This window comes from Falco cherrug, chromosome 3, assembly GCF_023634085.1.
Source record: "Falco cherrug isolate bFalChe1 chromosome 3, bFalChe1.pri, whole genome shotgun sequence".
NCBI lineage: Eukaryota > Metazoa > Chordata > Aves > Falconiformes > Falconidae > Falco > Falco cherrug.
Window position 1 is genome coordinate 30,519,989 of NC_073699.1, and position 24,666 is coordinate 30,544,654.

The 24,666-nt window shown below is 43.8% G+C and overlaps 1 protein-coding gene across 1 annotated transcript in view; it reads right to left on the bottom strand.

Moving 5' to 3' along the window:
- The window catches only part of LAPTM4B (lysosomal protein transmembrane 4 beta), a 61,999-nt gene extending 37,333 nt beyond the window's left edge, over nt 1–24,666 (bottom strand). Inside the window, exons 1-3 of the mRNA XM_055705717.1 lie at nt 24,445–24,666; nt 7,582–7,693; nt 550–623 (exon numbers count right to left, since the gene is read on the bottom strand). Coding sequence (XP_055561692.1) covers nt 550–623; nt 7,582–7,693; nt 24,445–24,540 — 282 coding nt within the window. The 5' untranslated portion in view covers nt 24,541–24,666. The remainder of the gene's footprint in view (nt 1–549; nt 624–7,581; nt 7,694–24,444) is intronic.

Here is a 24,666-nt window from a genome sequence, read left to right on the forward strand (position 1 = left end):
AGGATGCCTGTCCTTCTGCGCTACAATCTAAGGAATAGTTGACACAGTGCAGTGTTAAATCGGCTTAAAGAAATATGACATTTAGCCGAAAGGGCTGTCCAAGCCAACGTGGCTGCTGAACTGCACTAATGTGTGGTGTCAGTCCCACAACTCACTGTACTAGGACATTTAGAAAGCACATACTTCCCCCCCCCCCCCAATTAATAGGATTAATACTGGGACAGACCACAGGCTTGGGAGGTGAATGGGAAAGAATCCCCTTAACTTTTGTAGGTACAAGATGCAGTTCTCTGAACTCACGGTTTGCACAGGGCTTACTCCTGTTTGAAACTGTGGACAGCCAACACGACTGGGCAGTTTTCCTGCCTGCAGCACCCGGCCCTGCGATACCACTGATCTAAGCAATCAGTCCTGCTGGCTCTTTGACTTTTCTTTTCCCCCTCAAGTTCCAGCTAAACCAAAGTTGCTAGAAAGCAATTTTCTTAACGTTGTTTCTACAGAGTTGTATAGTTCACTTGATTCATATCATCACCAAATATAATGAATTACCTTATATGCGCCATATGTAGCCATTGCACAGATCAGAATCATAAGAAGAGAAATCGCTGTGGCAATGCACATATCTGGAAGAGAAACACATCAAAATGATTGCAGATCAATTCAGAGCTTGGTTCAGTTATTTTGCCATCTACCTTGCGCAGAACATCTCGAAGGGCAGGGTGGGATGTGGGTGGGGATGGGATTAGGTACATCATTCAGTCATTGCCAGAGGAAATTTGGCTTTTGTGGGAAACCTCTTAAATATAAGAATTACAGACAGTGATTAACGCTGCACAAGCCTCTGCAGCCTCTATGAGGCTGTGGAGATGCAATGAATGATTTCATTTTTCTGAGGATTTTAAAAAATCAGGAGCAGTCTTTACAAGAAGACTATTTTGCCAGTGATGATGACATCTGTAGTCAGAAAGCGTCTGCTTTTCTGCACTACAGATTGTTTTTGCACTAACAGCTGCTGTATACCATTGCTCACAAATGTCTAGAAACTCTGGAAAAGGAGAAATGAATTTTTAAAAGAAAAAGTCAGAGGGAGAGGCATCTTAGAGGAGAAATAACATCTTGGAATTTTTCATTTCAACCAAGAATACTCCAGAAATATACAGTTTATTAATGAAGATGTATAATTGTCAGGGAAGGTGAAGGAGTAAAGGAAGGAAAATACTCTTTAAGGTTTTGATTGGAGTAATTACAGGACTCCTATCTCTTTCTTCCACTGCGGCTCAGCTTTCAATTAACTTTTCATTAGATTTAAAACATTCCTAAGCCACAAACTGGCTGGAAGGAGATCCCGGGGAAAAAAATTACATATATTTGGTCTTTTCATATATACCTCCCTTGATACGATGACAGGCCACAGTCAGGACACCAGAAGTGCATTCTGGAACCTGACCTTGCAGTTTGGGAGTGCAACAGAACATTGCAACTGCTTTTCTGAGGCTAAGCCAGTGCACAAAGAGGAGAGAGGACATGAGGTATACAGGACATGACTTTAGAGATCCCACCTCTGTTGGTATCTGCTGTTTACATTGCTGTCAGCACGTGCATTTAAACTACCTGCCTCAATCAGACATTGGTGGACTTGAGACACAAATACAGGACAGTGTTCAGGCTGTTTACTACCCATCACTGCCTGACTCTGGAGGCATTCAGAGTGTGGAGATGCTTCCATTTGATCACAGAGTTGCCACAACATCTGACACCAGCACATGATGAGGACCATCCCACAGCATAGGACAGCCCCTCCACCTCCCTGGCTGCTTTAAAATGAGGTTCTGGGTAGGTGCTCTGGAGCCTTCATCAAAGTCCCTGAAAGGTAGTTGTGGACAGATCTCACCTATGACCACCAGGCAGCAGTGCATGTTCACCTGGGTCATGGCTAAAAAAGGAAGGACAGACTTGTCTATCTTGCCATTTTTTTCCAGCCTACCAGTACAATCATCCTTGAAGAAGACAAAGGAACCAGTCCTTGATCCTCTTTCACCTGAGGGAACACAAATCCTGCACTAGCACAGAGCTCCTGCCAGCACTAATCCAGAACCAGCAGAGAGGAACCTGAGACTTGTGAAGCTGGTGGGAAAGTGAGCAAGAGGAGGCTGTTGCTGGCTGATAAGGGCATCTCCAGAGGATGCTTATGTACGTTGGGCTACAGGCTTCTTAGGTACCGTGCCTATCAATGGCAGGATTAAGGACTTATGAACCTAGGTCTCCCCTTTCCTGGGACACTGCCTGTGTCCTGGGTTTCAGGACTCTTGCTCGCTCTCTCTCCCCCCAGAATTTTGTCCTTGTGATTGCATAGGGACTCAAATGCAATTGCAGGCTACTTCCTAATTTAATGGATGAGTCCCTTTGGCACTCAGAGAGGCACATTTAAACCACTGTAGGTTGATGAGGGCCTGGAGTCCAGATGTCCTTATTCACGGACAAGAGCAAATGCTTGAATCTTTGTCTTACTGTCAAAATAAGCAGGTCTGACCCAGGAGAGGCACCAGCACTCAGCGCTGAGGTTAGCTGCACCCTGTGCTCACTGCTTCCAACCTGGTGGCTTTATGCCCCTTGGCTTGCGGGTGCTTGGAAATGCCATTGGGAGGCAGCTGGGCTCCTTGCTCATAATTCAGGAGGGGATGACATCTCAGTGCACCCCAAATTGCTCTTCATACCAAATGGTTCTTCAGGCAACTCCTTCTCCTCTTTGTGTAGAGGATCTGGACATCCAGCAAGGGGTCCGAGCTGCATCGCCGTGACCAGTCTCCAGCTTTTTAGGAGCGGTGAGGCTGTGCTGTGCCTGTTAGAGGTGACTGAATTCTGCCCTCAAGAGGAAGCACCCACAAAAAAAACCTGTACTAATAAAAGGTACTACAGCCTCTTCAGACACTTTTAACTATGTGGTCATTTGGCTGCCCACATACATCCTGTGAAATCAAAACAATTTTGAATAGACCAGGTATAATTGAGGTAATGAAAGAAAAGGGGAGAACTGGAAATGGCTGCCCGTAGCCACTAACCTCAATTGAGGTAATTGCAAAAGAGGCTCTTAGATCAACATTTTTATTTTAACCATCAGCCTGAAGGCACTGATCACTTATTTAGTCTGTCCGTTCTTAATCCCAGTCACCAACTCACTGTATCCAAGGGGAAGCTGCTGTCATTGCCGTTTGCAGCAGATGCAACAGTCACAGGCTTCGCCTTGCTCATGACCACAGCAGTACTGGTTCACAGCCAGAGCCCAGCAAACTGCAATAAACTTGACATTGAAGCTCTGGTCTGACACACTCATGCTCCCTGTCTCTGGTGTCTCTCTAGCTGTGCTCCACTGTGCCAAGTCCTAGTTGGCTCAAGCTGGTTCTTTCTCATTTAAGGCTTCATTGGTTTTTTTGAGCTGTGTCAGCTTCAATTAATCAGAATGAAACTAGATATGTAGCACATTAAATGAGAAGCTAACAGGGGTGTGTGAATTTTTTTCCAGCCATGATGTACTTCCCGTGGCATTCATGGCTAGAAGGGCTGTACTTGGACCACTGCAGTGGTTACACAGCCTAGTGTCCTAGATGGCTTTTCGAGTTTTCTGCTTGGGTTTAAAGAAACCAGTTGGGTTTTTTTCCTCTTATAGCTTGCAGCGAGATCCTATCTTCCCACCATGCTGGGGAGCAGATGCTGCTGGGGCTGGGCAGAGCTCCTGGCATGGGGCAACTGCGTGCACGGCAAGGTCTGCAGCTGGAGCTCTTTCAAACACATCTCACAAGCATTTCCTTGCCTTCCCCTCTCCTCTTCCAGAGGAGGCTGGTGGTGGGTGCTGCAGGGACAGGGAGGAGCAGCCAGCAGGGCCAGTGCCTGAGCCTGGACTTGTGTGGAGTGATGGAGACCTCAAATCCTCCAGCTCATCACCTGCCCCAGCCTTGGAGTTTATTGCTGGCTCACAGCTACAACAGCTGGGGGCCAGAAAGCTGCTGATCAGCAGCCTGCAATCCTCGGGCAGTTTTGCCCACCTTCTTAGCCTTATTTATGCAGCAGCCTGGCCTCCTTACTGACAGCTAAGGATTACTGCCTCGCTCTCTCCTCCAAGCTTCTTGTGCAAGGTCAGTGCCACCACTGCCAGCTGCCATGCAGAACCCATGTGACAGTGGCACTTTCTCTCCAGCGAAGAAAAGAGGCCAATGAGAAGGGAAGAATTTGCTGCACTTTTGAGCCCAGCTGACTTGCTCTAGAGGAGAAAGCCAGAGGGGAAGATAGAGCCCTGAATATGCCACGTTGTGGCAAAGATCTAGTTTTCTCCCCTCCCTGTGGCAGGGGCTCATGCTGCTGGGTGGTGTTGATGGGCTGAGGCAGGAAGAATACCTGCTCTACCATCCCCATTTACCCCACAGCAGAAGTCCAAGCCTGCTGTCTGTAGGTTTCGCTATTATTTTTTTTCTGTTTGAATTAATCTTGTTAAGCCCTGGATACATGCCATGTTCAGCAGAGAGACCATCACGTTATCCTGCCCTGCCCTGAGCCCTCTCCTTGTCTCGCCTGCCCATCCCAGGGCAGGGACACTTTGGCCCAAGTTGCTGACATCAGTGTCAAAGTCCCCCTCAGTTTCTATAGGCCACACATAGGATTTCAGTCCTTCTTGTCATATGGCTTATGAAGTATCACACACATTCATGACACCGGGAAGGCAGTAAATAAAACCAAGCAACATGCACTGCTTGTCTGGACTGCTGACATGTCAGGACCATGGTCTGTGTATCTAAAGGAGCTGAGCAGCAGGCTCAGGTGGAAACCCTCTGGGAAGTCAAAATTATTTATAGGGCTTTTCCATCTCCTGCCCAGACATTATTAGTCTTTTAACAGCGGCAGTATTACATTGGGCAGCTCACACTTTTCTAATTTTTCCTAGTCCAGCTTCTAGTTCATGAAGTCCCTCAGGCCCTAAGGAAATAATAAAAAGAAAGATGACACTAAATGGGCTCAGCTGAGTATCCAGCACAGGAGGAAGCCCAGCATGTTCCCCAGCTCCCAGATGTGTTTCGGAAAGCCAGCCAAACCACATGCACTGGTGTCTTCCAGTAACTCCATCTGCCACATGGCGAGTCTTGGCAGACTTTCCCCACCACCACCCCTCATTTCCTTTTCTAGAATAGAAGGGAAAAGCACTAACCTACAGCTTTTTCTAAGTGCTCAGGTAAATCCTTTCTCTGCTTAATCAAACAGGCATTTTGGAGCCTCTGGCAAAGCTCCAGGAACCACGCTAAATCCTGAAATTAAGGCTAAGCAGATGGGAGCTGAAGAACTGATGCTGCACTGGCATTTTCAAGCAGTTTGCACTAGACTGACTCTGGCTCTGCATGTGACAAGAGTTTTTCCCACTGCTGGAACTTAAAATGGAAAATTCTCCATAAACCAGGCCTGAGCACAGCCAGAAGTAAATATAAATACAAATACTGGGGGGATCCTGCTTTCTTGGATGTCAAGGCAAATTTGCCATTAACTTCAGGTTAGCCACATTTCCACTACTGTGACTCAGCTGATAAATTTATTTCCAGATTACATTCTCAGATCTTTTATGAAGGAGCCTATCTGAGGAAGGAGGAAAAGGGAGTGACAACTTTACATGCAAACTCTGTGTCTGCTTTTTTTGTTTGTTTGTTTGCTATTGATAGGAGTGTCAAAAGTAATAATGAGTAACGGCTACTAGTATTTCCATCATTATTATTTGTCAATACAATTACATATAGATAACAACTTTGGGACCTTCATTAGCATAAAAATGGATGTATCTTCCTGTATTTCATACACATGGCTTCACATCTAAGGATTTCAGTACTTGCACCTAACCTGGGAAATATTTCTTAAAAAAAGACAAATAAAAGTAGGACAAGAGAAGAGCATGTAGAAGTTTGTCTGACGTTTTATCAGAAAACATTTCCTCATTTTTGAACGAATAGTCATACTTAAAGAAAAAAGAATAAATAAAAAAATCTCTGGCCAGCTATTTCCAGTAACTATAAAAGCCAGTAGCTTGATTCAACTGCCTTTACTCAGTAAAGGCATTAAACCAGAGGGAGTCAAAGAATAAAAGGAAACATTAATTCAAATATTCATTCGTAATTTAACTGCCTGTGAAATGTTCCCTTTACCAAATGGAAATGAGGGCACTTGCCCCAGAAGCCATTCTTTTACAGTCTTGCAGGGTTCACTTCAGAAGCCTCGATAAAAAAATACAGAAAATACAATTTTCAAGTGTAGATGGAAATCCCCAATGTACTTGATCTGACAGCTATTGCATTACAAAACAGAATTACAATTTAAAAGCCGTGGGCACTGGCAGGCCTCTGATGCTGGCTATATAAAACCACACTGACAGACAGTCATTACCAAGGTTAATCTCTGAGAATTAGGACAAGGCAGTCAGTTTTAATATGTCAGAATCAGCTAGGAGCCCATCTGTATCTACTATGGTCCTTACTTTCTTAAATCCAGTTATATAAAAAGAATTTTAGTTGGAAGTTGTAGGTGGTTTTACAACGAAGACACAATAAAGTAGCAATTGTCCCTTATTATTAATTAATTAAGATCCTCTAGGCATATCTGCACTAAAGACCTTGTGGAAATAAGCATCTCTTAACTGATACCCAGCAGCTCTAACACACCATGGGTACAACTATTTTTCTCCCATGTGGGGTATTCCTTTCCTACTGGTGTTTTTATTGACTTCAGCAGGAATGAAGAAAGGACTTAAGAGCCTTTTGCTGCAGATGGGTGAGATTCTGAGCAGCAAGACACCAAGTGTAACTAGCAGGAGACCTTGTTTCAGATTACTGTAAGAAATGCTGAACTTAACTATCTTGTGAGCAGAAAGGAAAATAAACAGACATTTTTTTCAAAATCACATTGAAGGAAAACCTTTCTAGATACAAATTAAATGGTTAAAGCAAATCAACAAATCAAACATTGCTAAATAAGTCCAAACAGTCATGGAAGAAAGAAACATTTGCAAAGGACAGGAGATATTTCCAGGAGACATAAATGGCCTGGCTCACCTTCCCTGCAACCATCTTGAAGATTTTCTATCATGCTCTTTGGTGAGTGAAGGAAGCAGCCCTGTGTAATCGCTAATATGCCTATAATATAAAGCTAATATTTATATTTGCATCTATTACAAGATTTATTTCAAGACACAAATAGCAGTATGGATTCTTATGCATGTGTGGGCACTGTGGGACATGGTACTGGGAGGTGCAGAGACTCTGTATCTCCCCCTGTCTTGCAAAATCCTCCTGGGGCTTTCAGTATCATTCTCCAGGATAACATCTCCATGTCAAGGGCTGGCCCTGCCCCTGCCAAGGCAGGACACAGCAGAGCAGACTGATTACTAATAGGTAGCAGATAAGGTTACTACTAGGTAACCAGTTTGAACTGTGCCATGAATACACCTTTCATAATAAAAATGCATCTGTAAGATACCAAGCTGGAGCAATAATTAAAGGACAGTAATTACTGAAATTATAGGACAGTTACGTAAATGCTGGAGCAGTTCGTACTTACTGGCATCATCCATAAATTCAAATTCACCCCCTAATTCAGCACTGGTTAGGTGATACTGGTCAGGATCGGTCAGGGCACTCAGCAGAATCAGCAATACCACCGAATTGATAATCTACAGGGAGGAAAAAGGGAAAAGGGTCAAGCTGTGAAAGTAAACTGTGAAAAACCTCTGGGTAGCATATACCCACCACAGTCCGTGCCAACTGTGGCAGAGGCTGTTTTCCAGCCATCCAACTGTAGTATTTAACTAACACTGCAGTTAGTTTCTCTGGGTTTGCGTAAACAGGACCTATTTCTTCCCCAAGTGGCAGCAGGAAAACGGAACAAAACGTGGATTGCCCCTTTCTGTTCTGACTCCCTCCCACACCACCAGAAAAGTTACCGCTGCCCTTTCAGATTACAAAACACATTAGCACATCCACTCCAGTTTGCTCTGTTGTAAAAACTAAAATCAATTAAAACCAATAATTTTGAGATTATTACAGATGCATGATGTCGTCAAGGATTATTAGCATGGCAGAGCTGGAACTGGGGACAGGCCCTAGGAAATTGCTATGTCAACAAAGAAGAGCTCATTTGCTGGAAGAGGCTGTGTTTTAAGAGACCATGAGCGATGAGCTGATCCACGTGAAATGCTAAATCAGGAGGCCTTGGGGGGATGGGAGTGGGTGGCAATGTGAGCCCAGTGTCTGATGCACAGCTTCCTGTGTCGTATGGCACAGAAAGATGCTCACATACACCGAGGCCTTGGCTATGAAATGTGGTAAGTCAATTAAACCCAAGAGTATAGTATAAAGCCATTCAGTAGAAACAGATTGTCAAGTATCAGCTACGAGAGGAACTCAAGAGGTTAGCCAAGAGCTGTATTTTAAAACAAATTTGAACAAAATGCTCATATCACTTTGAAGCAAAGAGGGCTAATTGAAGAAAAGAAGATTGCTCGGCATGAAATAACGCAGCCTGGCTAGAAGATTATTCTACAGAACTAAGAAGATAACTGATGAACAGGAAAACAGAAAAGAAAGCTGATAATATAATATGCTGGAAAAGATGGATTTTTATTGCTTCGATTCTCACTTCAAAGTCATCCTAATCTGATCACAGGTTACTAACAGCAACAAAAAAGGTGTAGGAACACAGGCTACCATAAGACATAACAGGCTAGAGAATTTCGTGGGTAAGATCAATGCTTTTTGATTGGCAAATTCCATCAAATTTAGCTGATAACAGATCTGTTAGCAATGATTTTGAACAACTACTGAGAATAGATTGAGTTCAAAAGACAGGGAAAGAGCAAGCACAGTTTATGCTTTTTCAAAGCAGGAAGGCCACGTAAAGAAAATCTAGCCAGAACATGAGATTTAAGAATAAAATAAACCCAAGGAAAGACAATCAAGCAGTCTCCCCATCAGCACTTCAAATTTGTATGGTCATAACCAACAATCACCATGGGCTTGTCAAGGACAAAGCGTAATTAATTCCTTCTCTGACAGGCTAAGAGGCCTTGTGGACAGTGAAAAAACAGTGGATATCGTCTCTTTGCATCTTAGCAAGCCTTTTAATGTTATGAGATTCTTATAACTGAGCTAGGAAAACCTGGTTTGGTTGAAAGTGCAGGAAGGTGAGTGCACAGCCAGCTGGATAGTTGTAATGAAAGAACAGCTGTCAAGGATTCACAGACAGTGTGGAAGATACATTGATTATGGTTTTCCAGTACCATTGAAAGACAAGAAAGAAATTGGTATTTCAATTCACCTGTGACTGGTATCTTTCTTTAATTTTCAGACAATGCCAAGCTGTAAGCACTGGGATATAAGATTAAAAAGATTTTGACCAACTATGGCAGAAGCCAACTGTATCCTGGGCTGCACCAAAAGAAGTGTGGCCAGCAGGTCGAGGGAGGTGATTCCCCCCTTCTATTCTGCTCTCCTGAGACCTCCCTGCAGTGCTGTGTTCAGCTCTGGGGCCCCAACATAAGAAGGACATGGAGAAGAGAAGTTTCTGGGGAAGACCTTATAGCAGTCTTCCAGTACCTAAAGGGGGCCTAAAGAAAAGCTGGAGAGGAACTTTTTACAATGGCATGCAGTAATACAATAAGGGGTAATGACTGAAAGGGATAGAGATAGATTGGACATAAGGAAGAAACTTTTTGTGATGAGGGTGGTGAGCCCCTGCGACAGGCTGCCCAGAGCAGCTGTGGATGCCCCATCCCTGGAAGTGCTCCAGTCCAGGCTGGATGGGGCTTTGAGCAGCCTGGTCTGGTGGAAGGTGTCCCTGCCTATGGCAGGGGGTTGGAACTAGATAATCTTTAATGTCCCTTCCAACCCAAACCATTCTGTGATACTACGAATTCAGACAATAGAGCACAATTCAGTACCAACAAGCACAGAGCATGACATTTGTGATGAACTGCAGAACAAGAGGAGAAATAACTGACTAGATAACAGTTCCTCAGAAGTTTGGGTATGAGAGTGAATAAACTGAACGTGACTCAGTGCCATCCCACAAGCTCATCTTTGTGGCTACGTGGTGGTGGGCAGTACTGCAGAAACCTGGGTATTAGACGCACAAGTCATCTTCCCACTCGCCCTCCACAGGGCCTCTGCAGAAAGGGTCCAGTTCAAAGTCCTTCTAAAATGTACCAAGAAAAACCCTGGAGAGGATCCTGCAACAGAACAGAAGGTGATCAGACATCTGGAAAGTGTGACTGACAGGGAAAAAAGTGGGGTTGTTTAGCAAGGAGAAGCTGGAGGCAGATGTTCTCAGTCTTTTTTGTGCAGAAAGGCAAGGAAAAGAAGGAGGCCATAGACTTTTCTCCAGGTCCACTGGGAGATGAGTAAAGTAACAGATTTACATTACAGCAAAAGGAAATTTAGGTTAGGAAGCTTGCTGAATGATAAGAACAATCAGACAACAGAAGAGATTGTCTGGAGGGGGTTAGAGAACTTCATTACTGCATTTTTTCATAGAACAGTTAAATAGCTTTGTGTTGGGAATGCTGCAGACATAGATGGTCTTGTCCTGGCTTTGAAGACAGATCAGAGACTGTCAACATTCAAAGTTACATTCCATAAATCCTACTAATTTTTAACATTATGTGTAACTTTATATTGCAATCCAGTTCTTGCTTACTCTTTTGTGGAAAGCTAAAGGACATATACCAGTAATAAATACGTTACTGAAGTACTCAAAATAGCCAAGCAATCAGAAACTATAAATGCGTATAGTGCTGCTATTTTAGAGGCATACAAGTTTAATCTTTCGTACAGGTATAGTCAGGAAGTTTCATAAAATAGTGACCTAGACACTCTACTTTCTCCATATGGATATGTCCAGATTCAGATCTGAAGTCCAGTGAGGTCAGTAGGAATCTCTCTAATGCTCTTTAGTGCATCACTTTTCTGTTCTATCAGGTTGTTCTTTTGTGACCCTCATCATGACCTCTAAACACCTTCCAGCTGTGCTGTCAGCAGTGCAAGTGAAATATACCACGTGCTTATTTGCTCGCTCTTTCTCTGAGATGAAATGTGTGCACAGTTGGGTGTATTGTATTTCTTAGGGTTTTTCTTTTGTTTTGAAAGTGATGCAACTGTTGAATTTTGAAAAATGCTTTCATGCATAAATTTAATGTGCTTAAAAACTTACTGACGTAGCATCTTCCAAGGACACATAATCAAGGACAAGAGCATAAAGTAATTCCCTACTGATATATGCAGTTAGTATGAGAGTTGAAATCTCTGTTCCAGGAAAAGCAGAAGAGATTTTTATGCTTTCTTAATAAGGCCAAGATTTCTCTTACATTCCTTCAGCAACAAATAATGTAACAACTAATTAACAGTGCTTAGAAAACATTTTCATTATGCGAAGTTTCAGTAAGCAACCGGGCCCTTTACCTTCCCAATGAGACATGTTATCCTCCTCTTATGGATGGAGAAACAGAAACATGTTCACGAACATACACCAGGGTGGTTTTCAGCAGCAAGAATAAAATGCAAGATTTTGCACTATCAGGTCAGAATGGTACCCACTGAGTCCTGCTGCTGGTTACGGTCACGCTGCTACCCACAGTTATAGGAGAGGAGCCCCAGGAGTACCAACGTTCTGGCCCTGCCCAGCCCCACTTTGGACCTCCACACATCCCTGACCGTAGCCCAAGACCCCATTTCAGATCAGCCTGGGGGTTATCAGTCCCTGCTCCAGCAGCACCACAGGAATGCAGGTCTCCAGCCACGCTTCCTGGACGGACCCCCTGAATGCGCATTGTAGCTTGTCTGCAGTTGTGTCCCTGGTCTCATCCTCTTTTGCTCCTGGTTCAGCTGCCTGGATGGCCGCTGGCCCTGGTTCATCAACTGCCATGTTGGGGGCTGTTGATAGACCCCATTATCAGCCCCCAGTTCTGCACCTGAGCTCAGCCCTTGCAGGATGGTGCCCAGAGTGGCCTAACAAGGGACTGGAGAAAGATCCCACAGAAAGTCCTAGAAATGCTTGTGTCCTATTATTCCGATAGAGAAATAAAATAATAATTTTAAAAATCCCCAAATCTTGCTTCTCTGGCAACCAGATTCTCACCAATGCAGAGGGGGAAAATAACTGCTTTGTAGAGACCCCAGAACATATAATGAAACGGGGGGGAAAGCAAATATGGAGGAGGTAGCTAGTCTAAATATTGGAGCATTACTTGGATCTCCTGCTCAAAGTTTACCAAGCACAATTTCAGTTTTGAGTAGAATATATTTTAAACATCAGTAACTGCGTGAGAGAAGGTGCGTGCAGGCAGGAGGGAGAAAGGCAGCACACACTGAGACCAGGACCAGCACTGCCAGCCGCTGCTGCTGCTTCCGTCTGTACCATGGTAAGGAACCAGCAGCTTGTGTACAATGTGATGCAGCTCTGCTTGGGGGAATGTGCAGCATTCAAGATGCAAGGAAGCAACCTCATGTTTGCCACAGACAGCATCCAGCATTTAGAAACCATATAACACATTAAAATTTCAAACTTCTGCACCAATGAGTGAGTTGCCTTATTTATTTCCCACACCTTTTGTTCCAGAGATCAGCAGTGAGCTGTGGTGACCCATGGAGATAAAATGCAGGGGAAGAAAGGTGTTAGGAACCACTGCAGCAACAGGCAATGAGAAAAGAAGTACCACTGTAATTTCAGACCCTTCACAGAAGTGCAGCTGCATGGTATCTATCCCAGCTTATCTAAAATAAAATTAATTCCAGTAGCTCCTGAGAGCATGCCATTAACAGAGATCTTTTGCTGATTCCTAACTCAAGCAGATAGAGAAATGCTCAAGCCAGCAACTACATAGGTGTCTGTAAATACTAAAAGAATTGTCAGGAATTACAAGGGCTTAATTTTCCCCTGTCTTCCTCCAGCTTACAGTCAAGAGTTGAAATAAAATTGCTCTGATAAAGGAGTTTAGAAGAGGAAATATTAAGCTTACTTTAAGTCGGTGCACTGCATTAAAAATACACCAGTATTTCTATTGAGATCCACAGGGTCCCCTCTAAATATTCTGCTACAGTTCTCCTAAGACTTCCTAATGCAGTAAAGAGAGATCCTTACATTTATAGGAAAAAGTAAGGAAAAAATCCTAGCTTTATTTATATTGAGGGTTCAATTTATAACTGAACCCATGCATGGAACAGTCTGGATGTAGTTTATGCAGTGGAAGATGTACATACACTTTTAATTCTGGGTCTCTTTTCAGCCTCACTGAACTTGAGAGATCTGCTTAAGTATACACCTTAAATCTCTGCATTGGTGGAGAGCTAACTCACTGCCTGTGCTCCCTGCCCGGGGCCCTTTCCAGTTCCAGGGAGCTGGTTTAATGACAGTGAACACCCCAGTAACAGGTAGATATAAAACCCCAATACTTTCAGATAAGGAGAGAAAAATAGAAAACTGCAGAGATACACTTCGGTTTTATGATACACAAAATAATAAAAAAATAGAATTAATGAAAACATTCTGGGCTAACCCTCCAACTTTCTGTAATCCACATTAGTGAATTATAATAATGTGATCGATATAGGCAGCTAGTTACCAAAACATCATTGTAGCTTACTTTATAGTTCCGTACCTGATACAGCTACCAGATGAAAGAGGGGATGATGTTTCTGAACCAAACAAGTTGTGACTGAGCAGCAAATAACAGCAGATTTCTCCGAGGACTTTGAACAGTGAGCCATCTCCAGATGTTGCTGACCAAGGCTCCTAAACCTTGGCCAGGTTTTGAACTGGCACACACAATTCTAGTGTGTTTTTAATACCCCACAAAACTGCCAGGGTTTAGTTTGTTGCCCTCTACAGAGATGCTTATTGAAGCAAATCACCAAGGACATTAGTTTTACTAGTAAGAAATCCTGAATGTTTTTAAGAAAACTGAACAAAGTCTCAAACAAAACCCCCATACCCTCTGTCTCCCTTAAAAAACTCAAGGTAAAGTTGTGACTCCAGGTGCTCGTTCTCTGTAGAAATTACAGAAACAAAACCCCAGTCTTAAACTATTTTTGCTCATTGAAACTAAGAACAGAAGAATATTTTATAGTATTTGGATATTTGAAACCAGTATTACTATTAGAAAAAGTAAGAATGTATGGAAACTGTATAGTTTAGCCAACTCAGCATCCTTAATCCCCTCCATCTACCTTTGTCTTCCCACTTGGCATGTTAATTGCATTGTTCTTGATTTTTTCCTTTAGCATAGAAGATACCGATACAAGCAAAAATGCTTTTGTTCATCAAAAGGACAGAAAAACCCTACAACAGGGAAAAAAACCAAAGTTCAGGGTTTAACTCAATAGCTCAGGGTAAATTAGCACTGTCTGGAACACCTTTCCCAAACTTATCTGTTAGCATTGATGACGAGTTAAGGTTTATGAAATATTGGCCCATATGGGCAGATTTTTCTATCTGTTCTCTCTCCCCCTGATAGGCAAAGTATATTTTGTTTTCTGAATTCTGATTAAACAAGGAGGCACTTTTAGCAATAAAGGTTTTACAGCTGTCTGACTGGTGTGGAAAGCAGGCAAACAAGGTGAGAAGGAACAAGGTGTCCCTCCAGTGGGGCCAAGTATCTTTACAGATCTTACAGCAATATCTCAGTCACCTTCTCCGTCAGGGCACGTAGGACCCAGGACCTGCATCTAAGCACGCCTCAGTCAGTGGCTTGAACGCCCAGAAAAGGAGGAGCAGGAGAACCCTGGCTGTCAGAGTAGATACCTCTCTTTTTTTCTGCTGTGTAAGCCTTCTGCCTCACGCTAATGAAAATGTTTCAGCTTGCCAGCACTGAGGGACAAGCCACAGATGTGTTAGTGATGCACAAATTAATGAATGGTCCGAGGAAGGAAACCCAGCCACACTTAGTTATCTTTTCACCCAATAGAACACAGCAGTCTGAAGGGGAACAGAAAGATGCCACATCAAGTTGGGTTACAAGGGAATCCTTCACCCCTTTCACCAGTGAAACTCATCACCAGACATCATTACTGAAGCCAAAAGGTTGGAGGAATACAGAAAAGGATGACCTGTTTATTCAGGAAATGCAAGTGCTTAGTCATATTACAAAGCATCCTAAAAAACCAAAATACAAGTTTTCCTGCTTCAGGTTGTTGCCCAACCTTAGAATAACAGCAGCATAAAAGAAAATATTGTCCCTGCACAAGTTGCTCTTTCTTACCTCCCTGTGTGACTTCTCAAAGCCTGTTTGTGCCTGCTACCTGAAACACTGCACTGGGATAGGGAGAGTGTCAGTCAGATCACAAGTAGCAATTAAGTTTTTATGTTCTTTAATCTGGAGAAGGCAAGGTAGAGTCTGCAATTCTTGTTGCTTATTTTTCTGTATTACTCATGAGAAGTCAAAGAATGATCCAGACAGGCTCAGACCAGCACGCTACAGAGTGCGTATTCTAGAGAGCATAAAATAGAAAGCCGCATTAAATATTTTAATCAGACTATATATATAATTTCAACTTTGGTTATTATAATGACACTAAGCACGGAACTTCAAAGGCTATGCTGATTAAATTGATATAGGAAGTCCAGCATAATTTATCAGCACTCTTCTATACAAATGACTCACTCAACTACTGTCTACTGCCAGGCTTTTAACAGCCCTAAAACTCAAACCACAGGAGATCTGTTATTAATGAAACATGGTAATGACAAAATTAAAAAAAAAAATAGATGGACAGACTGTGCAGGATGCACACTAGAGGTTTCTGCCTCCCTAGAGATAGAGTTTAATTTGTTATACTTAATCTTAGTCTTTCCATGGTTTAAGGAAATAGGATATTTGTATGCAAATCTATCAGTGGATTCTTTGTTACTTTTACATTGTATTTAAATACAGTTGAACTCATATCTGAGCAAAGTCCTGAAAATGATTGCTAAGGTCTTCTGCCCGGCCCTAGGGAAATACAATCATATACCCATGTTCAAGGTAAAACATTGCCAGATCAACTCAGAATTTCCACTAAAGCACACCTTGGTTCAGGATGCTGCGGAGAGCTAGCCAAGAATGGTATGCATTAAAACCTTATTAGAAAAAGGGTTGCTCGATGGGTCAGTTGGGATTTGTTTGGTTTCTGCATTTGTCCTTTACTTCCAAAACCTGATTTTTGAGTCTTGCGGGTGGCTATGAAAGGTTGAGGGCAGACCTGCTAAAGTGTCACTGTTGATGTGAGTCGTGGCAGCTGCCATGAGTCTGAAGCTTGGTGTGGACTTGTGACAGGGGCTGGGCCAGTGAACGTGGCTGTAACTGAGCACCCAGGCTGGACTGCCCAAGGCAGCTGGCCCTGGCCAGCAGCTAGTGTGCCTTACCCACACCAGCCCGTGACTCTGTGCTCAAACTCACCTCTAGCCTCTTTGGACATGTGTTACTGCACTGGTGAGAGGAGTGTACCCCAACTTTTGGCAGCAGACTACATATGCCCACTTAATTAAAAAAAAAACACAAACACAAAAAAGCAAAAAACAACAACCAAAAAAAAACCCAAACAAAGCACACCAAACCTTTGATCAATTATCTTTATGTAGTCACCACAGGCAATATGCATAGAAGACATACAAAAGGGACCGGACTGGGGCTGTCGGTAGTAAACTGCATCGTTGCATCACTCTGCAACCCAAGGCAGGGATTTAGTCATGCAAGGAAGAAATGGGCACACCACAAAGAATGGTACAGTACAGATAATTAGTAAAATAGTAAATAACATGATTACATGTATCTGATCTGTCTGGGTGCAGCTGTTTCACAGTTGGGAAATGCACCTCCGCAAGGTGAAAACCTCCCACAAACCTGTGTTTCTGCCAAAAGCATTTGTCCTGTCTGTTTTAAGTAGCTTAATATATCTCCTGACAGAGCAAAACCTCGCTCAGCACAAGCCAGCAATGAAATGGAAAACAGCCACAGCACTTTAAAAAGCTCTTCTAAGGCAGAGGACGAGGATGACATTAGTCAGAGCTTATTGCAGATATGCGAAAGAGAGCAGACCCACAGGAGGTCGAGGAACAGCGTGCTAGGCTCAAGTCCAGATTATTTCTTCAATGATGCCTTCCTGGCAGATTCTCTACTTCAGATCGACCAGGAGCACTCTCTCGCACCTTCAGCAATGAAGGTGGGTTTTCTCTTCCCGTTCTGCTCTTTGAAGATTTGCGGCTTTAACCCTCCAGCCCAGCTGCAGAAAATCCCGTGCGCATTTTCAAGTCTCACCACTTTAAACTTTCAGAGTTTTACAGTCAAAGCGTGAGCCCCACAATAAAACCTGAGCAAAAGAAAGCAATCAAGGAAATTAATTCCTGGCTATTTTGCAACATCCGTCCCATATGTCCAGGAATATATAAGACTAATTGCATTTTCACTGACGTCAGTCTAATCAACGATCAGTTTACAAAGCTTAATGTGTTCTCCTCTGGCTCACTAGGAGATACATATTAACCTTCAACAGAACTTCTAAATACATTTTACTTGATTACTGTAATACCTCCTCTCCTTTCTATAAATACATTCATGACTTTTTGTATAAAAACCAAATGTAATTACAGCATACTGGACCCTTAATGTGTTTTTTTCCTTTAACAAGCATTTATGCAAACTTTGCTCCTATTACAACCAACCATCTGTTTTCTCACTGAAGGGAGACAACTGTCCCCTGTAATCCCACTGAATTTATTACCCAATTGAAGGCCTTTACTAGAAAAAAAAAAGAGTATTTTACAAAGGTTTGCATTTTCTGAATTGGTAACTGCATTGATTAGATGAGATAACTGTGTCATTATCCTGGACAACTGATGCAGATTATGAGCTATCATTGCAATGATTCATATACTCCGTGAAAACACCTAGTGTGGTATTTGGGGATAGAAGAAAAACTGCGTATGTAAGGGGATTAGAGTTTAAACGCATTTTCAGAAATCCTTGTGTTGTGTTACAGACTGATAAACAGTTCAGTAAATGCATGGACTGTCCAAAAGATGCTTGCAAGAAATTTTAACTCTCCAATGACTTAAAAAGTGTTTAAAACAAAAACAGTAATAAACACACTGACATATGACAGACTCCGGGGAGGACAGACAAAACACTGTTTCTGCTCCTCTTTGCAACATGGCAAACACACAAACCTGGCTATTTTCACTCAGAACAGAAAGCCCAGGTAACTTGGGATATGGTATACCGATGAATCCATCCTTTTTTCAGATAATCTTTCTGGCCTGTTCATGGATTGATTCTGTCACCCATAGGTGAGCGATTAGGGTCTTTGCAAGCTGTCTTATTGATTGTGTGATTTAATTTCCTCCCATATGGTACTTCATTCTGTAATCTAACTGAAGAGGGCCTGAAGCATGAACTGGAGAAAGCAGGTGGGATAAGGTCCTCCTGCATTGCAGAAACCAGCCTGGGTTTGTGAGTGGTGGGGAGAGGAGTCCTTTAAGGGGCTCTCTAGAAGCCATTCTCAAAGCAATTAATAGTTATGTTATTTAATACTGTGTCTCTAGGTAAGTTACAATCAGAATGTAGTTATTGAGAAGGTCCTTCAAACGAGGTATATTTTGTTCATGCTAATGATCACTGCTGGTCTTTATTCTTTGCTCTATCATGTCTAAAATGCATAAATACATTTTGAATTTCTTAAGAAAACACCACGCAGGCCCTGAACAGATACCCATGTGCAGGATCAGTAATTTATTTCCTGCTGGTCTTGAAGAAGATAATGAAATGGATGTGATCCACTCCAAGAGCAAATACCCTGAACTTCCTTCTGATCCCAGTTTCAGTTGGATATTGACATGTACATCAATCATACAGGGGAGCTTTTAAAAGTGGGATGCATATTTTTCTTTATTCATAACAATAATTCCGAGTTTTCTCTCCACTCTCCTCAAGAGCAAGCATGTGCACAGGAAGCCTCTAATGAATTATTTGGGAATGTTACTGGCTTTTTTCAAGAGCTTGGCTTTCATTTTATGAAAAGAAGTACAGGCAATAGAAAAACTAATGATAATTTTACAGACACGGCATTTGGGACGTAAATATTTAGTCACTGCTACCAGTTTCACTACAAGAATTGGGAATCTCAAGTCATTTCAGATTATACCATGACTCTTTCACCTGCCAGCAGGTAAATCTCACTTGCTGCTGACACTACATCTCCTGCCAAGGGATAGGAATTAGGCATGTCATTGGCACCACCCAGCTCTTCCCCCGGAATATACTGCCCAGATCTGGGCCATGGAGGGGCAGCCACCTAGTGAACCCACAGAAAGCCCCATTCTGCACAGCTTCTTTCCCCACTGCCACCAGTACTGAATGGCGAAGGCAGCATTGCCTGCAGGACCAGCTGACCCAATGCCCCAGCTGTATCACACTGGCGTGACACAGGAAGCAACATCCCTGGCTGATATGAAGGAACAGAGCCTTCAATGAGCTGGCTGATGGATTATGACCATTCAAACAGACATAAAGTTGGGGCTCCTTTATTCTTAGTCCATTTCATTCCATATAAAAGCAAAGAAACCTAATTTTCTGGGTGAAACACAAGGCATCATGCATGTATTCATGCAAACTGGGATAACAAAGTTTCCAATTCCCTGTAACATCAGGCTTCTAATGGTGCAGTTTGCCCCTTTTCACAACTTCAGTTCTTTTTTCAGTTTTCAGAGTCACTTGATTCTCACAGGTTTGAAAATAATCAGTAACTCCATCTTTTCTTAGAATGTCTTTATTTCCCCTGAAAGGGCCTTTCCACCCTGTTCAAGGGATCACCACTCACACCTCCTTGCTGATGTGAACTGTTTCGGACAGCGTAAAGGTTGCAGGAGTGAGGACAGAGCAGCGTGGAAGGACCCCAGTGTAGGTACATTTTGTTTACGTGAGCAGTCAGTGCTGATCTCTAGTCCCTGCCAAGTAAGCCAAGATTTCAGTAATCTTCTAAACTGGTATTTACACACATTGGCATACATGCTGTTCTGCATGGGGGCTTGGAAAAAAGACATGAAAATAAGCACGGCCCAGCCACAAAATACCTCAGTTCTCATTTTGACATCAGATCAAGTGCACTCCACTGATCTCAGCTGGGTTTTCAACCTGTAAATCAACGAAGACATAGCAAGTGGTGCTTTTTTTTTTTTGCTTTTTTTCTTTATGCTATAGAGAGGCCACCCCCAGTACATTTTTTCATCCATTAGGTTTCAATCCTTTCATTAAAAAAAAAAAACGGCTGGGATTCAGAGTGAAATTATGCACTCTTTCAACGGTATATTCAGAAAAATCCTGAACTGAAATGTCACGACTAGCAATTCATGCTGAGCTTTCCACAAATAGCAGCTCAAATGTTGAAGCCACGCTGGCTAAAAACTTCAGCTCGCTCTATTTATGTTCTTACTGCACGTCCTTCGGAGGGACCCACACAACTTGATAACTCGCTGTTATAAAAGTTTCTCAGCCTTCCATTAGTTTTTATTTTTAGCCCCTCTCTGCCAGCACCCCAGGGAGCACGGAGGGAGGGCAGTGGCTCCCAGGGACCAGGGGACAGTGGGGAGGAGCAGCCCATGCCCAGGGCACTGCTGCAGCAAGGCAGGTAGCAGGCGGCACGGCACTGGGCACGCAGAGCTCAAAAATGAAAGCTCCTTCTTTTAATGCTTTCTTTCTCCTCAGTTGATGGCTCAAAGTTTCATCTCTCCATCTGAGCAAATAGGAAATAATTCCCGTTGTCCCAGATGCTGCCGGTGGAGCCTCGGAGTGTGCATAAATCCCGCTGCCACGTGTCGAGAGAATGGAAAATCCTTCCGTGACACTGTTACCACATCTGATGTTGTTCCTTTTCTGTGTTTTAGATAAAGAAAGTGGAGTCCGTTTCCTCAGGAAGAAGACACGCTGTGTTTATAAATGCTGTTACCATTGGGATGTTATTCTGACTCACCAGTCCTGACTGGGTCACTTGGAACTGACAAAAACGCCAGCTTTGCCCTGGACTCCAGCACCCAGGGGAGATCGTAACTGAAGCTGGCTCATTTCAGCAGTGTCACTGTCTTGAGCAGCATGCTGCTACAACTGTCTGGGACAAAACTAAGCTGCTGAAAGTGACTTTCTAATTTTCCTGAATTTTTTATTTTCAAAGTATGACATTTGTAAGACTTCTGTGCCCAAAAATGTTCCTGTTTTATCATTTGTGACCTCTAATTTCATATTATAATAGAGAGAAGTAAAAAGTCCGTGCCAGTGGGATAAAACCCAAAGATTAATAACCAGCTGAACCAAACTGGTCCTCAGGTTTCGAAATAAATGCTAGCCCCCAGCCAGCCACATTACTGCCATTTTAACCTTCAGCATAATGTTTGTATTCAACACGGCAGCAGCCCCTTTTAAGCTTTTCTCCCCCAAGGCAGCACACTAGTTCCTGAAGTGCAGGCTATTCTGCAACCTGATTAGATATTCTTTTCAGGAAATTTCCCCCGACTGCTTTACAAGTTACTTTTTATGTTGAAGTACCTCAGTGCTCTGTGATAGTACGTGTATTGTATTATATATATCCTATACTGCAATACCATGCAATGCTGTATTATATTATTCTAGATGCAGTACCTATGGCTCTACCACGAAGAAACTACTGAAACACAATAGCTATAGAAACATCAGCATTCTGAGATCCATTATGTTCTTAAAATAGAGCAAAGTTAAATATTTATTTCCCAGCTATTGATACTTTATGAAACCATTGCTAAGTGCACGTGGCTGCTGGGTCTGTTTTGGAAATTCACAGTGTTCCTTCCCCTTACCGATGCGGGAAAGCACTCTCATCATGCAGCCCTGATGACTCCACCTGCAGTCAGCTCCCCACTCTCCCCACTACTCGTAGGATCCCAAATATCCAATTAAAACATTAAAACTAAAGAGCTAAAATATCATTGCCAAGAAATACAGGACTTTTTGCACATTTACTCAGACATGAAGTTCTGCCTCCTAAAGTGATACTAACACAAAACGGGTTCAACGTGTGAAAATGTTATTTTAAAAGCCTGTCCATATTTTTAAGCTACTATTTTTCCTCCTTCAGAACCCTCTGCTACTGAATCATTGTATTCATATTCATAGAATTAATAAAACTTAAACCTCACAGACAGCAAGATATGAAAAGCAACAAGAAAACTATTCATTCTCTAGGGGGATGTTTTTTCCTCAAGTAATTTCCTGTAAAGCATAATGGCAAACAGTACACAGAACATATGCTGGCATGGTGAAAAATCAAAGGGGTTTTTGTTTGAACTTTATTTGAGGTAATGTTCATAGCTCATGGGGTTTGGAGTAATGCAACCACCCAAAATGCATGCAGAGAAAAAAAATTGCTACTAGGGCTGCATCTATTTTTATGTACTCAGTAGTACATGGTATCAAATCACAATTGTTCTTCTGAGGTAAAACAATGTTTTTGTATATGACTTTGTAAAACAAAGCTGTTTGCTCAAGCTATTTACTCAAGAGGCTACCCCTTCCTCACTTACTGCTTCCTAACTTTGTAAGCTAGCAAAAAGCTTTAGCGTTTATTTTCAACATGCATCTAATTTTCTATTCTTCATAGTTAACCTTAAAAATCTAAATAGTTGCCACAGATGAGAAAGCACAGAAAGAAATGTGCCCCTTGACATGTTATGGGTTATTGTCAGTCTGAAGTCATTCAGAAATCTGCCCTGAGAAATCTATGAAAGCAAAAGAAGCAAGGTAGGGAAAGGTGTAATGAATGAGGAAGTACCTGCTAGTTAGAAAAGAAAATTTATAAGTAGGTTTTGCAGAAAAATATTATGTGAAATGGGGGCACTGGTGTTTAGGTAACAATGCCTAAAGAGCTGTCGGGCTTTTCTTTGTATCTATGGCCAGCTGATGCACTTACTTCCCTCTTCCTCAAATATCTTTAGGTCCACTGAACAGCTAAAATATCCGTATCCCTGCCTCAGTGGAGCCAATGTGAAAAGGCTTCATTCAGCTGAAGGCAGGAGGAAATAACAAGCACCCTGGCAGAAACGTTCAAATGCTTTCAGGTCATATTAAAACTTACTGAAACTTCATTGCAGCCAGGCAAAGTGAGGCATATTTTTCAATACTGTCAGTATTTCAGATACCACAGGCTGTGGATATTGCATTTAACGGTATTTTATAAAACCAGGAGCAAGGAATGGCTCAACTAATGCACCATTTTCTCAGTGGAGAAATATGTATTTTAGGGGACGTAGAGCGTTTTATAAGATTTCTAGGACAGAAACGTCAGCCTAGCCTTTTTATTACGCTGATTGAATTTATTTAATGAGCTGCCCTACAATGGAGGCTAGCCCTGCATTTTTCACTTGCTTCTGAAGGGAATTTCAGCAGTTAGCAAATAAGCCCGGGTCTAATCTGCTTCCGTCTGCAATCATTTGAAAAATGATGCTTGGCAAACAGCTCTGCACGGCCTTGCCATCAGACACAGGCCGATTCCTCACACCAAGAGGCAGGGCATACTGAGCAGGCTGAGAAGCGCATCTACAGAACCGACAGCGACCAACCAGCAATTTTTATTGCAAACCCTGCGACCGTGGCCAGAGCCGGCTCGGGGAAAGCTGCTTTTCCCGCAGTGCTACCCAAGGGATTGAGGGACAGGAGAGGAACCGGGGGCTTAGCGTGCCTCCCCCTCACCGCCTCCTTCCCCTGGCTGATATAACCGGGTGTCGAACAGCCCCTGGGGGCTGGCAGCAGGGTCAGTCCCTCACTCCCAAGCCACTGCCCTGACGAGGGACTTAAGTCTTTCTGGGACCTGAGAGCAGCTGCCTGAAAGGCTTCAGCTCTCGCCAGGCAGCCCGAGATACTCCCGACAGTTACCTGCCCAGCGAGGAACAGCAGTGACGAGAACACCCGCCCGCTTCACGACGCGCCGACCAGACGTGCCCAGCCAGGGTTTCCCCCGCGGGGTCGGGGCAGCCCGGCGGGGGCAGCAGCGCCGCCCGGCCTGGGGGGCGCCCCTCGCCGCGGGGGCTTCACTCATCACATCTTCCGTCCCCCGAACGGCTTAGTGCTCGGGACCCTGGTGAGCCTGCCCGTGCTGCCCCCGCCCCCCCCCCCCCCGCCCCTAAGCACACACACGCTTCATTTCCCCCGTTTAAGCAGAGCCTGAACACCAGCCTCTGAGCCGGGGGGGCTGGGGCCGTTACGATGCTCACAGTAACGTGTCTCCCTGGGGGTTACCTCCAAAGCCCGCCCGGGCGGCAGGGGCAGCCTCGGCTGCTGCCGTGGGCATCCCCCCTCCGCGGGACAGCTGCCCCTGCAGCCGGTGCCGAGCGACCGGGCGGGGACACCCCCGGGGGGGCCGGGGGCAGCCGGCAGGCGCTTACCAGGTACCAGACGCCGAGAATGATGGTGCCGGTGCGGACATGGCAGCAGAGGCAGCAGCTGTTGGAGTAGAAGCGCGCCCAGGGCGAGCTCAGCATCTCCGCGGCTCCTCCGGGCCCCGCGCCGCTCCGCGCCTCTGGCCGCGCCGCTCCGCGGGGGCGGGGCCGGGCCGGGCCGCCCCTCCCGGCGGGCGGCACCGAGGGCGGAGGGACCCAGCCCGGCGG